The sequence below is a fragment of the Gymnoscopelus braueri genome (assembly GCF_963280865.1).
Source record: "Gymnoscopelus braueri genome assembly, chromosome: 13".
Lineage (NCBI taxonomy): Eukaryota > Metazoa > Chordata > Actinopteri > Myctophiformes > Myctophidae > Gymnoscopelus > Gymnoscopelus braueri.
In genome coordinates, this window is record NC_137615.1 from 34,389,310 (window position 1) to 34,406,296 (window position 16,987).

The window sequence follows — 16,987 nt, forward strand, 5'->3', positions numbered from 1 at the left end:
CTGTCTGTCTGTGCGCACACGCACACACACACACAGACAGACACGCACACACACAGACAGACAGACAGACAGACAGACAGACAGACAGACAGACAGACAGACAGACAGACAGACAGACAGACAGACACCAAAAAATAGCCAATCTACGAGCTCTGTAGCGCGATAGATAGATAGACAGACAGACAGACAGACTAGACAGACAGACAGACAGACAGACAGACAGACAGACAGACAGACAGATAGATAATGTTACGTGCGTGGAAATAAATGACAGAAAATAAGAAATAAATTATAATAAATTACAATAAATGCATGACTGCTACCAAATGAAAATCTACATTTTACAGATCATATAAACATTAAAATGATAAGAATTCAAGTAAAATTGAAAAGATCTGGCTTAATGAAATCTCAACCGCTCTGTGTCAAAGCGCAAAATATAAAATTATTATGAGTGACACCTTGGGCCTGGGGGGGGGGTCCTGGGGGGGTCCCGGTGGGGGGGGGGGGGGGGCACGCAGGTGGGGGGAGGTGAACAGCTGCGCCAGAATACTTTAATATATTAATACTCCCTCCTCGTTTTTTTTTTCTATTGAAAAAAAAAAAAAAAAAAACTTTATTTTTTGCCGGGCTCCCAAACTTGGGGGAGCCCCACAAAAAAAAAAAAAAAAAAAAAATTATATATATATATTTTTTTTATATCTATTTTTCGGAATGGCAGGGTTTATTTCAAATTTTCAAAACCCCCCCACTCCTACACCCCCCCATTCCGAAAAAAAAATTCGGAGTGGGGGGGTGTAGGAGTGGGGGGGGGGGGGTTTTCGGAATGGGGGTGTGTATAAGTGGGGGGGTTTAGGAATGCGGGGGTGTACCCCATTCAGACATGAGTGTCTTTTACACAAAGCGTGGAAAAATTAAAACGCTGCAGAGATGAATAGTTCCAAGAAATTGCATTGAATGTTGGCTGTTTATGGAATACATGTAATATCGGCCATTCTAGGGCAAAGTAGGCCTGTCACAATTATTACATAATCGTCTAATCTCAATTATTAGAGATAATCGAAAAACTTTTGCATAATCGTTTCCAAGTTTTTCATACATTTTCAAAAAATAAATAAATGGTGGAAATAGCAGATCTGCAAGCTCACAACGCATCACTCCTTGCCGCCCTGCAAGCCTTTTTTTTTTTTTTTTTTTTTAAAGGTGTTTGAAACGTTTTTAATTTTGAATTAGGAAACAGTTTGAGAACTACTGATTGTAGAATCGGGTCCTCAGGTGTTAATGGGTTAACAATTCAAGTAAATGTTTGTCTTTTCCACAGGATACCTAGTGAGTGAACACACCGATAAGCTGTGAACACAGATACACATCCAACCATGGCTTCACTGGTACGTCTAGGGTGTGGGTGTACTAATAAGTGCAATATTGTCAATCATTCCATCATATTCACTCTATTTTACCATACCTCTACCTACCATATATACAACACAAGGGTTTGGTGTGTATTGGGAAAGCATAACACCAAACAAGCGTACAATTATTATCGTAATATTTTATTTCCCAATACTGTATATCGATACTCAAGGCCATAGTATCGCGATACTTTTGGAGAAAAACAAATTCTGTTCCCATGCATAGAAACCAATGGTAGAAGTCCGGTCGTGACATTCTGCTCCTCTAGATGTCGCTGTACTATAGCTAGTTCACCTTCCAGTGATTCATCTCAATATAAATTGCAAAATATCGCAATGTATCGCATCGCAATATATCGCGATACAATCGTATCGTGACCCAAGTATCGTGATACGTATCGTATCATGAGGTTCTTGCCAATACCCATCCCTACGTACAACCACATTAGAAAGAGGATGACTATGATCACTTTTGAAAGAGGACAGTGCATGTCCCTAAAACTGCTGATAAGAGTTCTTTGAACACATGTTCTAATGACTTGTCTTCTGGATGGGTTGTTGCCTTACAGGGGAGTAGCAGTTCTTCAGCTACTGAATACACTGTACGAGTCCCCAAGTGAGTAACAATGACCTGTCGTCCTGCTGGCTACGCAGATCCTACTACAAAGTCTGTGCCCACAATGTCTTGTCAAATGCCTCTCTTGTGTGCCAATGCTGCTCTTTGTTGTGTGTGGCTGTGTATGTCATGATGATTGATTATTATTCCTTCAAGTGTCATGCTTCAAGTGAAGCCCAGCTTCTATTGGCTTATAAGGCACTTTTCCTTTTCAATGTTTATGATTGATAATCAAGCAAAGCAGGAACACCCAAAATACAAACGCATCTAAAATACACATTTAAGACACACCAAACGACATAATATCATGTTAGGAGAGCCAGCAACAGAAACGGGCAAATAAAAACAAAAATATCTATAGCATAGGAAGCTTAGATTGCCTTCTATTCCAGGCTTTAGAAATAAAATGGTCAGATACTTAAACATAACCACTCCACCTGTCTATCTACCCAGAAAAGCACAGGTTATTTCTTTTGCATGTCATTAAACAAGGGAATATAATGTATAATATAGGCCTGACCTCGACTAAGTCGACTAGTCGACTGGTTAGTCGCGGGGGGTCCGAGTCGACTGCGTGTCTCTTAGTTGAATCTAGTCGAAAAAAAAAAAATGGCCAAAAATGTTTTAAATTGTTTTTTGGCCAAGTCTACACCTGCAACCACACGTAACTTCCACTTTATTCTTCTTATTCCTCGTCTTTGTATTGGTATTGTTTGTGTTGGAGCGCCTCAGTGCGGCTGCAGAGTTCATGTGCAACCTCTTCCAGAGAGAGATAGAGACACTAGAAACTCTGCTGGAGACACAAAACAAACTGTGTAGACTTGGCCCTTTGAAATAATGTATTTTGACTTTTTTTAGTCGACTGCCAGTCGACTATTGGCAATTAGTCGCCAATTAGATTCGACTAAACAAATCCTTAGTCGGGGACAGGCCTAGTATAATATAATTTTGTACATCTTTTAGATAACATATATACTATTCTCTGTCAGCATTGCTATTAACCAACATGAACCCCTAGTATCCCTATTCGGGTGGCGAACATTCACCGAGGTTAGCAGATCTACTATGTGTCGCAACTTCAAGAAGGATGTCCGGTGAGGATATTTAGTGTAGAGGGAAAAAAGGAGGGACCCAGTATAAACCATGGGGGACTCCGGTCAACTATGTTTAGATTTAAGTAGTTAAAGTTGTACAATGCAAATTCACAACTAACGATTTTTAGCAACCTCTGCTGGTCACTACCGTCACTGCATACAATTTCCGTGGTCCTCGATTACCCAGAATTCCATTCGTTTTCACCGGAAGCGTTTCAAAAAGCGATCTTTTAATTGTTTTATACTATCTACGGATCGTTTCTCTTAGCCAGTGGAGCATTAGTTACCATGAGCTGTGCTTTCTTTTTCTGTTCTTTTTCGATCTTCTAATCCTACATTCTCTTAAAATCAGCGTGAGGTTCCTTTTTGTTATTTGCGCGATAGTTCCTGGCCAAACAGGAAACCGTTGCGGTAGTTCCTGGCCAAACAGGAAACCAGTGCATTTCCACCTCCGTTTTCCGGCCAGATGACGTCATTTCCCCGGGAAAGTCCCCCCAGTCCACGTTCAATAGTAAATATATAAATAAAAGGCTTCCGGGGGTGAAATTCATGGAGTGGGTGTTGTGAAACTTTTGCCACTCACAAAAGATATACAATTTAACTTTAGTTTTGTTGAAAACGTTACCTAGTATGCCTTTAACCTTGGCGACTGCATTTTGGGCAATATTCAAAAAATATTTATAATTTTTCAATGTAATGCGATACATTGTGAGCTTTTAGGTGGGCTACAATTATTCTTCTTATGACGAAGTATAGGGCTTACTGTAAGTGGTTAAATAGCAAGTGTGTGTTCTGTGTATGAATGGGGGGGGGTAGATGAATGTGTGTTTCTTTGCGTGTACACCCACACATTTGTCTTCTTCCCTACAGGAATACCTCTAAGAAGTACAGTATCATGGCATTCAACGCGGGTGACAAAGTCAACTGTTCCAGCTGGACACAGGTGAACTTGCTCATGGATGCATAACTGTCATATTGCCCTGGGGCTCTGGTCCACCTTAACCACATTAACCCTGGTGTCCCGACTCCCTATTTGGCATGTCATAGGCGAAGAAAGGGGAAAGAAATAGTAATAAAAAAATCCAAAATGTGGCAGTGTATAGGGCTTAAGTGGGTAACAGGATGTAAGTCACTGTATCAGCCATGGTGTGTATTTGTTTTTCCCCCATATTGAAGAACATAAAGTGTACTCTTGGTTATCTTTCACTTGTTCTTTTTAAGATACATTTTGGCATTTTTTATTTCAGATAGGCCAGTGTAAAGAGACCGAAAGGAGAGACGTGAGATAAGACAAGGGTCGGATTCTAACCTGGGTCCTCATGCTCAAATGGAGCATGAGCTGTGTGTGCCCTAACTGGCTGAGCTTCCAGGCACCCCCGGTTATCTTGTCTTTAAAGGGGAAATTTCAGTTAAAGAATTTACTTGCATTAATCCTATACTTGCGATAACCCTGTTATGTTATATTTGAGAAGATGAACAACTATCTTTAAAGCTACAAGCCTAGTCAGTCATATAATTAAAGATGCACCATGATATTACCATCAAGTTTGAAGAAGTCAGACTTTTTAGAATTTTAGACATTGTAGTCTACACGGTGAAATCCTCTGTGTTTATTTAACTCAGAAGAGAGTCCAAATGTACCCTTAGGGTGCGGTCACACCAAAGTTTAATTCTACCTATGAGGGCGTATTCTGCCAATGCTTTCCAATGGGAATGGAGCGTTTTGTTTTGCAGAAATCCGCGAATGGCAACAAACCGCTCCGTTCCCATTGAAAAGCATTGGCAGAATCTGCCAGTAAAATTAGCACTGACGATTTTATTGTGTACCATCAGTTCAGCCTGTTCTTTCCTTTCCTTTCCTAAGCACAGTCATCTTCCCTGGACGCTGCTCATATGAAAAAAAAAACCCGACATTGTCATATCTTCCCTCTCCCTCCCGCCAGGCCCGCATGGAGCGAGACCTGAGTGCTCGGCGGATGTACGGCGTGGAGGAGGACGATGATGGTGCGGCTGGCAGCGAGTTCGGCAAGAAGCAGCGAGAGGAGGCGCGCCGGAAGAAGTTTGGCGTGGTGAAACGCGAGTTCAAGGTCGAGGACCAGCCCTGGATCCTCAAGGTCAACGGGAAGGCCGGCAAGAAGTAGGAGAACTCAGAAACATCTTCACTTCATTTCACGGTGTTCTCTCGTTTGCATACAAGCTCTACTAGGGCTTCCCCCTTAGAATAGCTGATTCATCGAATGGATTGGTCTTAGTTGACCAATAAGAAGATGATTAAATTTTTTCCATTGTGAGTTTTCCTGAAAGCACATTTTTTGTGCACTAGATGTAAAGAGGGCCTTCAGTGCTAATTAGAAAAGTAACATTTCAATAAAATAACGGAATCAAATTTCTCAGCCAAGAATTTCTTTAGTCGAGAACAGCCTTAACTGATTCACTGCCAATCACGTAGATCTACGCGAACCTATTTAAAGCCGCCACGTGCCAATCGCGTAGATCTACGTGAACTAAAAAAATATATATATATATATATATATATATATATTATTCTTTTCCAATTTGACCCAAAGACCAAGGAGATATGATTTTTCGAAGATCTAGACTCCTATCCACTTCCTTGTTCAATGAAAAACTCTGGCACTGGCTAAAAAAATATGAAAATACCTCTGGCAGTTAATGGGTTAAAGGGCAAGACCACTTTGGTAGAGGTTTGGGTTGTGTTGTTACCTTGCCATGATGTAACTCCAAAGGTGGACAAGAAATCAAAAATAATTGCTCCATTGATTAGAAATTGATAATTCAAAATAGGCTCCTAATTGACTTACATTGTACGGTAAAACAGCTCTAAAAGTCACTCTTTTAGCACGTAAACAAACGCAAACAAAGTTGATTCAGACAATGTAGAACATCACCAAACCCAGTGCTGTTTTTTTTTTTTTATAAAAAAGTTAACTTCCTGTTGATTTTGCTATTTTTATTAAGAAGAAAACCCGGACTGGATTCCCGGATCCGGATCCGGATCTTCAAATAGTAAAACCAGCAGGAAGTTAAAAAATGTATTAAAAAAACAAACGGTACTGGGTTTGGTGATGTTCTATATTGTCTGAATCAGCTTTGTTCGTGTTCATTTACGTGCTAAAAGAGTGACTTTGAGAGCTGTTTTACCGTACAATGTAAGTCAATGAAGAGCAAATTTAGAATTATCAATTTCTAATCAATGGAGCAATTATTTTTGATTTCTTGTCCACCTTTGGAGTTACATCATGGCAAGGTAAACACACAACCCAAACCTCTACCAAAGTGGTCTTGCCCTTTAAGCCATACTCTCACTGCAGGATTATAATCGGGGAGATTTAGGGTCCCTCCCGACAATTGGTGGGCGTTCCTGGATCGAAGCTGATCAGAATCGAGTATCTTCTCAGAGAGAATCCTGTAGTGTTGAGGGGTTAAAAGATCAATCCTGTAGTGTTGAGGGGTTAAAAGATCAATCTTATACCTCCCGATCTGCTCACGCTCATTCAGCAGGTCCGTCCAGATTATTATCAAATATGTATGATACAAATGGGACGGTCGCGCGTGACCAAAATAGCAGAGAGAACAAGTCTAGTCTACAAGAGTGAAGAGCGGAGAGGCTACAAGAGTGAAGAGCGGAGAGGCTACAAGAGTGAAGAGCGAAGAGGCGCTTCTGAAATGCGTCTGATGGGATCACAAGCATTGTCTAGAGCTGTGTCTGGAACCATGACATACTTTTGACACTGACAGCTGAGCTGGAGGAAATGCATGGTTTAATCATATCCTGTAGTGAGAGATGCACAATTATGTTATTTAAAATCTTGTATTGTGTGTGCATGTTTAAGATTATAGAGAAGAGAATCTTATAAGATTATCCTTTGATTGTAAAACTTGTGTAGTGTGAACCCAGCTTAAGTCTCTATAATGGGCAAGGAAAGTATAAAGTGTGGAAAGAAACCAGCCACTCTCTCTCCTTGTGCATGGCATTTTCAACAGTTTCCAAATGAAACAACCCTCAATAAGATACATTTTTATATAGTATAAAGGGATTATTATTATTATTAATTGATTACCTAAAAAATATATTTGGCTGTTCTTAGTGGATTCCTCAGTGATTACATCTGCAGCAGTCAAAATGCTTTAAAAACATTGCGACACAAAGTTGCGAACTGGCACTTAATGTTTTGTAAATAAGGCTCAGCGTTAAACTCCTACGCTGTTGGTTTTGTTGAAATGCTAGTTTTGGATGCCTGTTGTAGATGAGTGGCTGGCGGAGTGCTGGTGAAAGGAAAAGGCCTCATGCTAGAATTTTTTAAACGGTTTTCCATGGACCATGAAACTTCAGTGGGTGCGGCAGTGTGCAGTATGTGCCATGTCTAGGTAATGGAAGGTTCAGTGGAAGGGTGCACTCTCCAGTAAATTCACACTAATGTACTGCATGTGTTTGCGTGTGGCAGATTCAAAGGTCTAAAGAAGGGCGGCGTGACGGAGAACGCCTCCTACTACATATTCACTCAGTGTCCCGACGGGGCCTTCGAGGCATTCCCCGTCCATGGCTGGTACAACTTCATACCGCAAACCAAGCACCGCACGCTCACAGCCGAGGAGGCAGAGGAGGAGTGGGGAAGGTGAGCGAAATATGCAGAGAGTTCACATATTTTCACGATTTTTCAAAAAATAGCAGATCTACAAGCTTGTATATCTGCTATTTTTTTAATGGCCAAAGAAATGACACGGATGTGTTCCCGGTCTTAACACATTGAGTGCCAGTCGCGTATATCTACGCGAACGTATTTAAAGCCGCCACGTGCCAGTCGCGTAGATCTACGCCAACTGGTCTTTTTTTTTTTTTTTTTTTTTTAAGTTCACATTGCACTTTTTTACACGTTCGATACGACACATTTCATTGTAGCACCACCGGAAACTGAATTATCCGGGATCCGTTTTTTCCGATCCCATCCACTTCCATTCTAAAGCTGACACCAATCCGCCATTTTCTCGGTTGTAGTTTTTCTCATCGCTGTTTAACATAAACCGTTGTAACTACAAGATGGCGGATCAGATTTTCATGCAGTCTTCGGTGGTCGAATCACAAGGATCGGCTGTGCGTTTACAAAGAGTTGAATGCGCGGATTTAACGGATTTAACTTTGTCTGTGGCGACGTGAATAAAACAACAATAAAACGCTCGCACTGGTGAGTACATTATGAGATTAATCTCTGGCGTGGAATGTGTTAATGGATTAAACAGACTTGAGTTCCGAATCTATTCAACAAAAATAGCCGATCTAAAAGTTCAAACATGTTTTTAAATTTTTTTAGCTTGTAGATCGGCTATTTTGGCCGATTGTTCCGCCTAGAAAAGGCATGCTGGGGTTCAAGTGGTTAAGGAGGAGCAGGTAATGTAGGCAAAGCACGCAGACGGTTAACAAGTTCATGGAAGAGTATGGGCTGGTGGTAAAACATGCAGAGGTTTTACACATTGAAGGAGGAGCGGGGAAGGGACCGAGGAGGTGGAAAGAGGAGATTGAAGGTATGATGGAAGGGGACTGGAACTGTAGGCCCCATTTTAGCATTTACTTTCTCTTATGGGGGGATTATGTGTGCATGTTAGTATTCATGTGCGTGTGAGAGCGCCTGTGCATACTCCTGTGCTTTGGGGGGCGTTGGATGTGAATTGTTTGTTTCACACAAACACACACACGTTGCACGTTCTCAACAGGAGAAACAAGGTGGTGAACCACTTCAGCATCATGCTGCAGCGACGCCTGCGGGACCCGGATCGCGGCGCCGACGACGACGACGACGAGGAAAAGGGCGGCAAGAAAAAGAAGAAGAAGAAGGGCGGCAGCGGAGGCGACCTGCGAATCACCGACCTGGAGGAGGACCTGGAGATGAGCAGCGACGACAGCGACAGCAGCATGGGAGACGGTGAGGAGAGTACACACACACACACACACACACACATACAGGGCACTGAGGGCAGTGCTTATTCAGTTGTAATATACGTTCTGCCTCTTGTGTTTGTTTGAGGAGTAGAGGGAATTAAGTTTGTTTGGCAGGTGTATCAAAGTGTCTTTCTTCTCTCTGAAGCTTAGTTGGCCACATTCTTCTCAAATTTATGATTCTCATTGTCATTATTTGAATTTCCTATCACACCCAACATATTGGTTGGTGGGTGGGTCCATATTTACACTCAAGAGTTAAATTAACATACATTTACTGTGTAGGTTTTCCCACTCTGCAACATCTCTCTGCCTTTCTAATTTAAACATTCTCTTTCTCTCTGTCCCCATCTTTCATTCATTCTTCACGGTCACTTCTCTCTCTTTCATTCATTCTTCACGGTCACTTCTCTCTCTGTCTTACTTCTTGTTGTTTGCATCTCCCTTTACATTTTTTCCCCTCTCTCCTCGCACAACCTTACATCCATCCATCCATCTATCCATCCATCTGTCCCAACCTACCCTGGGCCAGATGGGGAGGGCAAGTCCAAGGTGAAGAAAGAGAAGGAGGGGAAGGGAAAGGCCGGTAAGAAGAAGAAGAAGAAGAGGAAGGGAAGCGACAACGAGGCCATGGAAGACAGCGACGATGGAGACCATGAGGGCCTGGAGGTCGACTACATGTCAGATGAGAGCAGGTCAGCACACACACACACACACACACACACACACACACACACACACACACACACACACACACACACACACACACACACACACACACACACGGTCTTACTATCTTTGAGGGAATATCACCTTAATAATTTTGCTTTTTGCTTAACCTGCTGGCCTAAACGAACCCTTTACCCTAAGATCAATTCTAACCTTGACCACAAAAACTATTTAACTCTAAAGGCAAGTAAGTAGGCAAGCACACCGGCGAATATACGCAAAATTCGGACTCGTTCCGAATAATTAAAAGACGCTTTTTTCGCTCCGCGAAACTGGTGTGGAAGCTTGCATTGACTTTATAAGGTTTTTAAAAAAACCGTATTATTCGCATGAAAAAAATCGCCCCGGTGTGTAAGGACCTTAAGCCTTGAATCTTGAATCTTGTCATAATTCTAAAGATCTTAACCATGAACTGAGCTATTTGGGGACCAGAAAACGAGGTTGACTTTTACTGGTTATAATCTACACATGGGGGATTTTGATCCCTAAAAAGATAGTAACATCTCTCTCACACACACACACACACACACACACACACACACACACACACACACACACACACTGTATGTTTTTTTTAATATACTTATATCAGGATACATGCACACACAGGCATCTGTCTTTGTTCTCCCCAAATACAGTTCAGAGGAGGAGCCGGAGAAAGGCCCCAACAAACCTAACAAAGGAGAGGACGTTCCCAAAGGTCAGAACATGTCTCCTCATACCTGCACAAGGGTTTGTGTCTGTGCATACTACAACTAGGGCTGGAGGCATCGGCTTCCCTGATTGGCTAACCCCAACCAATAGATTGCACGTATTGGCCGAGCCTTGTGTCACGTTTGTGCTGCTGCACCAATATAAGTGATAGCAGGCAGTGCTATATATATATATATATATATATATATATATATATCAGTACTGTGGTAACTGGTACCACACTGCATACTCTTAACCCATTCAATCCGGGATCGCATCGGTCATTTTTTATTTATTTGAAAAAATAGCAGATCTACAAGCTCATAGCGCGGCACGCTTGTATATCTGCTATTTTTGAATAGCCAAAGTATAAAATAATGGCTATAGCTCAAATCTAAAATATCACAGATTACTACCTTTTATAAACACACACACACACTATCTGCAGGAATTGATGAGGCCTCCGAGAGCGAAGAAGAGAGTGAGGAGGAGAAGCAGAACGAAGAGGAAGGCAAAGAGGATGAGGAGGAAGAGGAGGGGAAGAAGACGCCCGTCCAAGGGGAGAAGAAAAAGAAGAAAGGTACTGATAACCTTGTGCCTAGAACAGATGATCTGGACAAAGTGTGCACGTTGTGTAAATTAAGCAACGTTTTATTGCCGTGCTGACGTTCCGTTTTCTGAGAAGACCTTTTGCTTCATTTACACCCTTCACGACTACGGCAATGGCACGTCTACAGGCTTGCTATTTTTTGGCGTGCGAGTCGTGCGACACAGGAGCACCAAAGTATAAATCTGTCTTTTGTGTGCTGCCTTGCAGACAGTAGTGGAGAGTCGGACAGCTCAGATGACAGCGACATTGAAGGAGAGTCGGCTTCTGCTCTCTTTATGGTGGTGAGTATAGGGATGGGTTTAGGGCAGGGGTTTTCAACAGGTATTGCAGGTGGTCCCTGGCCATGCATAAAAAAAATAATCTTCTGTATGGTGTGTGTGTGATATGAAATGTGAACTTACCATAATCACAGTAATCCTTAATCATATTCCATCATATTCAAACAAAATCACTGTATTTTATTAGATATTATATTTAAATTATAGCTATTTTCTCCGGCTCCCTGTGGTGCATGAACCCCCCACCACTATTGTGTGGGGTGGGTCTATGATGGACCCACCACGCACAATAGTGGTGGTCCCCAGGTTGCTCTTAGTCAGGATGGTGGTCCCTGGGTCAAAATCAGTTGAAAACCCCTGGTTTAGGGCTGTCACCATTCAAAGATTTAATTAGACGATTAACGATTTAAAGGGATATTTCACTTTCAAAAAAACTTTTGGTCATTTTATCTTCTACTCAGGCTTTTGTGAGCCCCCCAGACCGTTTTTAAGTTGCTTGATTCAGTATTTAGATATTTGATAATCATTTTATCAGACACGCCCCCTTCCTATACAAACCCATTATAACTTCAAACTCCATTTTTAACCTGTTAGATTCATCAAAAACACCCGTCCTTGGTTCTGCTGACTCACCCTGCCCTCCTAATACGTGAGGGGGCCGTGTTTTTTCGATTACTTTTTTCATTTATTCTATTTTATTTTTTTAATGTATTTAATTTTTTTCATTTTCCAAAAGAAATATTAAAAATAAATGAAAAAAGTTATCGAAAAAACACGGCCCCCTCGCGTATTAGGGTGGCGGTATGAGTCACCAGAACCAAGGACGGGTGTTTTTGACGAATCTAACATGTTAAAAATGGAGTTTGAAGTTATAATGGGTTTGTATAGGAAGGGGGCGTGTCTGATAAAATGAATATCAAATATCTAAATACTGAATCAAGCAACTTAAAAACGGTCTGGGGGGCTCACAAAAGCCTGAGTAGACGATAAAATGACCAAAAGTTTTTTTGAAAGTGAAATATCCCTTTAATTAAGTTTTTGGCATTGAAGATTGGAACATATGAATGACCATTACATTTCTATTTGCCTTTTTAGGCTTCGTAATAAAAAAATGGACAGATCAAATCTGACAAATAACTTAAATATACATATTTAATAATGATCCAATAGCGGAAATAGCTGATCTAGCTGGTAGATCTGCTATTTCTGCTATTTTTGGAAAATGTTTGAATCATGCCATGGAGCATAACTTTAAAAAGAAATCTATGTACGTAAATTACGTATAATACATTCCTCTTCTGCTGACACCTGTTCTTTTCTCCTCCTCTTCCTCTGCTCCTCCTCCTGGTTATCAGAAGAAGCGCACGCCTCCCAAGCGTGCAGGTGGCCGCGGCTCCGGGGGCAGCTCTAAGACCGGCAGTCGCCCCGGGACGCCATCCATAGACTCCGCCTCCACATCCAGCACGCTGCGTGCCGCTGCCAGCAAGTTGGAGCAAGGTGCTCACAGTTCCTCGCTCACTCAAATGCACACACCATATTAGCCCTGTTTGGAACCTCACTCTCCACAATAGCTCCGAGAAGAGGTCCTGCTGCACCGGGTCCCAGCAGAGGTGCAGAGGAGTCCGTCCAAACGCAGTGAAGATCACCTTTTTCGCAACATCGTATCCAAAAAGTAAAGGTAGTCCCAGACACCTACAGATATTTCAGGGAAAGTAAAAATTTTAGGACGTGGTTGAAAAAAACGTTTAAATCACGTATTTTATTTAGTCAGACTGTGCCATGTTTTCCCACTGTAGATGAATCGGGAGCAGTACTGGCACCTGCCGTTGGGGGGTTTTCCGGGTTGGGAAAACATGGCACAGTCTGACTAAATAAGCGATTTAAACCGTTTTTTCAATCGCATCGTAAAAAATGTAACTTTACGGAAAAATCTCAAACATCTGTAGGTGTCTGGGACTACCTTTACGTTTGGACGGACTCTACCTCTGCCGGGACCCGGTACAGCGGGACCTCATCTCGGAGCTATCGTGGAGAGCGAGGTTCCAAACGTGCTAACATTATATGAACTAGGAGCCGGACACTGTTGTAGTGATTGTGGATGCGATCAAAAGTCTGCAATGGGTGTTTTAGCCAGGGCTGACCAAACTTCAGCGAGACTGCGTTAGCGCAGACTCGTTTGTAAATGGTGCATTTATATAGCGCTTTTATACAAAGCGCTTTACATAGATTGTGCATTACATTCACCCATTCACACACACATTCATACACCGATGGCGGTTGAAACCATGCACCAACCTGCTCATCGGGAGCAATTAGGGGTTCAGCGTCTTGCTCAAGGACACTTCGACACTAACTCTGGGGGAGCCCCCCAGCCCGGGATCGAACTGGGAACCTTGCGGTTTCCAGTTCACTCTACCCGGCCACTCTACCCCCGAGCCACTGCCGAGGGTAGCCACTTGTGGGAACAAATGCTTGATTTAGAACACTGTTATTTCTCAAGGGGAAAGTCCACAACTCAAGTTGCCGGAACAGCCACTCTCTAGGGCAGCGCTACTCAACCCGCGGCCCGCGGGCCGCATGCGGCCCGATCGCAGCGTCTTGGCGGCCCCCTCATGGTCAAAAAAAAAAAAAAGCACAGGATAAAAATATACATTTCCGTTCAAATATATGGGTTGCTAAAACATTTTTCAAAAAAACAGACAGACATACATACAGGTGCGTCAATTGTTACAGGTATAATCAGGGGTGCACATAACTGGTGCGCAGGTGCGCATGCGCACCCAAAATAAATAATGAGCACCACATCAGACGACGCGAGGCGCTTTTGCGTACCAACAGCTGGGACCGGAATTTCCAAGCTTTTATTTTTTAGCAAAACTAAAAAATAAAAGCCTGGAGATTTACTTCCTGAAGCCACACTCACACAATCACGCTAAAGCACGTGTCGGCCCCATGTACAGCCATAGGCGCAGGGGGACGCATGCTGTGATTGTGTGAGCCTCGCATCCTGACACACAGACAGGCTGCGACTCGCAGCCCGCTGCACGCAGCGGCTGTTAGAGGCACTCGTCACCGATGATGAACGTACCGTAATGGTGCAAAATATGCCGTGAACGTCCCAAATTTGGCGGATAAAAGCAGCGCAGCACAGGGCACCAACCTTGGGGGGTTCACCAAACAGCGTGAGTGAAAAAAAAAACGGCGAAATTCGGCGGAATTTGGAAGCAGAGCGTCCTTCCCTCCCCCCCCCCCGTTGACAAAACTGTCCCGGTGGGCACCGTGCTGAAACCCCCCCCCCCCCCCCCCCCCCGTTGACAAAACTGTCCCGGTGGGCACCGTGCTGAAACCCCCCCCCCCCCCGTTGACAAAACGGAACGGGACCATTTTCTTGTGTGTTACAAAATCGAAAAATCCAAAATAGGACCGTCATTTTTATGGCGGCCCCTTGGACTTTTGGCATTTTGCTGAGTGGCCCCTGAGCCATCTTAAGTTGAGTAGCCCTGCTCTAGGGCAACAAGACATGTCATCAAACACCTCTTAATGAATTAATGTCAACCATGCCGGTGCAAAAAGTATTTTTACCTACTACACAGTATAATCTCTATTAGAGTGTACAAATGTAACTAAATGGACCGAAAAGGGTCCATTTGGTTAAATTTGTACAATCTCAGAGATATATTAACACTGTGTGTGCTGCAAACATTTAGATGATGTGATTAGGTCAGAGTTTTTTCCTCTGAGGTCTGTGATTGCTAATAACTTGTCTCTTGACGTTAACCCCTCCCTCCTCACCAGGTAAGAGACAGCCTCCAAGTGGCGCCACTGACTCGCCGGCCGCCAAGAGGCTGAAGATGGAGCCCAACAGTCAGAGTCCTGCTGCCTCTGGGAAGAGCACGCCCCAGCCCGCTTCTGGCAAATCAACCCCCAGCACTAGGTAAACAACACACACACACAACTTATGTTGTACATTCTCTCTTTCTCCGTTTTGCATATCTTCGTTCGTTTGTCACCTCACTCCCCAAGGCCGCCACACATTTGAATGCATTTGCAAATGTATTCAAACAAAGCACACTGGCCCTCACGTCATTCTCTGTGAACTCCCCCAGTACATTATACATTTGGCCATTGCTTAGAAATGATGATCAGAAGGTTAGAAATACAGGATACCAGTCATGTGGTTGATTCACTTAGTACGTTTGTTTGTTTGTTTATTTATGTTCTAGTATAGGCCAGTTAGTTCTCAAAGAAACCAAATGGACCCTTAAAGGTCTGTTTGGTTACATTTATACACTCTCAAAGTTATGGGGGTCTGGTACTCAAACTTTTGAATTTCAAGGACTCTCAGTTTGGTATGCATTAGACCACACTGATCTTTGGGATCTGTTTTCTAAGCACGGCAGTATTTTGTGAAAATGATGTGATGTAAGTAACAGTGGAGAATATTTGTATTATGTTGCATCCATCGAGTTTCTATTGATTTGACAGCTGACTGTGTCTCAAACCACTGTACTGGGTCACAAATGTCCAAAAAAAGATGTTCATATTTGAGTTTCGAGATAAACGGAATCGGTGGGTATTGTTTGGGGTAAGAAATGTAATGTTCGTTGTTTTCATTTACCAGCCCAACTGCAAATATGCCTCTGGTGTGTCATAGTTTAATAGAGATATCAGATCTTGACACACATGGGCTCTGGACTGGTGTGCCATTTTTAAGCACATGAACCTGAACATGAATATATAGCCCTGGGGGACCCTGGTCAACTAAGTACCGTGTATATGATTTTAAGTGGTTAATCTACATATCCCATCCCCTGCTCCCCCTGTGACCCCTTGTATCAATCGAACCGCAATTCTCCCTGCGTTCATCACCACCTCCTCATCCCGTCCCCACAGTGACGTACAGCTGACTGAGGAGGCGGTGCGTCGTTACCTGATCCGCAAACCCATGACCACCAAGGACCTGCTGAAGAAGTTCCAGACGAAGCGCACAGGCCTGAGCAGCGAGCAGACGGTCAACGTTCTGGCGCAGATCCTAAAGCGCCTCAACCCCGAGCGCAAGAACGTCAACGACAAAATGCACTTCTACCTGACCGAGTGACCGGTGGAGAGGGGTGTGTTGTAGACGGGAGAGGTTTGAAGATGAGAGGCTGAGAGCGACCCCCAGCGAGGAGGAAAGGAAAAACAAGTGTGAGATTAAAGAAAATGTGTTGGGAAGAAGGAACCAGTGTTAATTAGTAGTCTTCACCCAGCCCTGTGTGTCGCACTCCTCACATAAACACTAAAAGAGGGTGTGTGTGTGTGTGTGTTTGTGTGTACGCGTGTACGCCGTTCTAACTGACTCTCTTAAAATGGGCAAAATTTAAATGGTAGAAACGTTTTTGTTTTGTTTTCTTCTGATTATTCGACTAGTTTTCTAATAAAAAATTAAAATATGTTACTTATTGGGTGTTATCTGTCCCTTTTTCTTCATTGAGGGGTTTTCTTAATAAAGAAAACACTTGCTCATATAGCCAAGAAACTGTTTTAAAACCTATATCTACGGCGGTGTATGGGCAATATTCTGGCGATATGCATCACGATACAGTGGTTATGATTCAGTATT

General features: G+C 43.0%; 1 protein-coding gene across 2 annotated transcripts in view; it reads left to right on the plus strand.

Moving 5' to 3' along the window:
* Positions 1–16,987, plus strand: part of gtf2f1 (general transcription factor IIF, polypeptide 1) — a 235,715-nt gene that overhangs the window by 5,466 nt on the left and 213,262 nt on the right. The window contains exons 2-14 of one of the 2 annotated variants that reach the window (XR_013934292.1): positions 1,322–1,388; positions 1,982–2,028; positions 3,993–4,065; positions 5,066–5,259; positions 7,589–7,759; positions 8,853–9,061; positions 9,608–9,770; positions 10,443–10,504; positions 10,946–11,077; positions 11,315–11,388; positions 12,741–12,882; positions 15,181–15,319; positions 16,279–16,689. Coding sequence is in view for 1 of the 2 variants with exons in the window: in XM_080446648.1 (XP_080302774.1) it covers positions 1,377–1,388; positions 1,982–2,028; positions 3,993–4,065; positions 5,066–5,259; positions 7,589–7,759; positions 8,853–9,061; positions 9,608–9,770; positions 10,443–10,504; positions 10,946–11,077; positions 11,315–11,388; positions 12,741–12,882; positions 15,181–15,319; positions 16,279–16,483 (1,623 nt within the window). In the remaining variant the exon portion in view is untranslated. Of the gene's footprint in view, positions 1–1,321; positions 1,389–1,981; positions 2,029–3,992; positions 4,066–5,065; positions 5,260–7,588; positions 7,760–8,852; positions 9,062–9,607; positions 9,771–10,442; positions 10,505–10,945; positions 11,078–11,314; positions 11,389–12,740; positions 12,883–15,180; positions 15,320–16,278; positions 16,827–16,987 lie in introns of those variants that run through there. The other variant, XM_080446648.1, reaches the window with a different exon arrangement.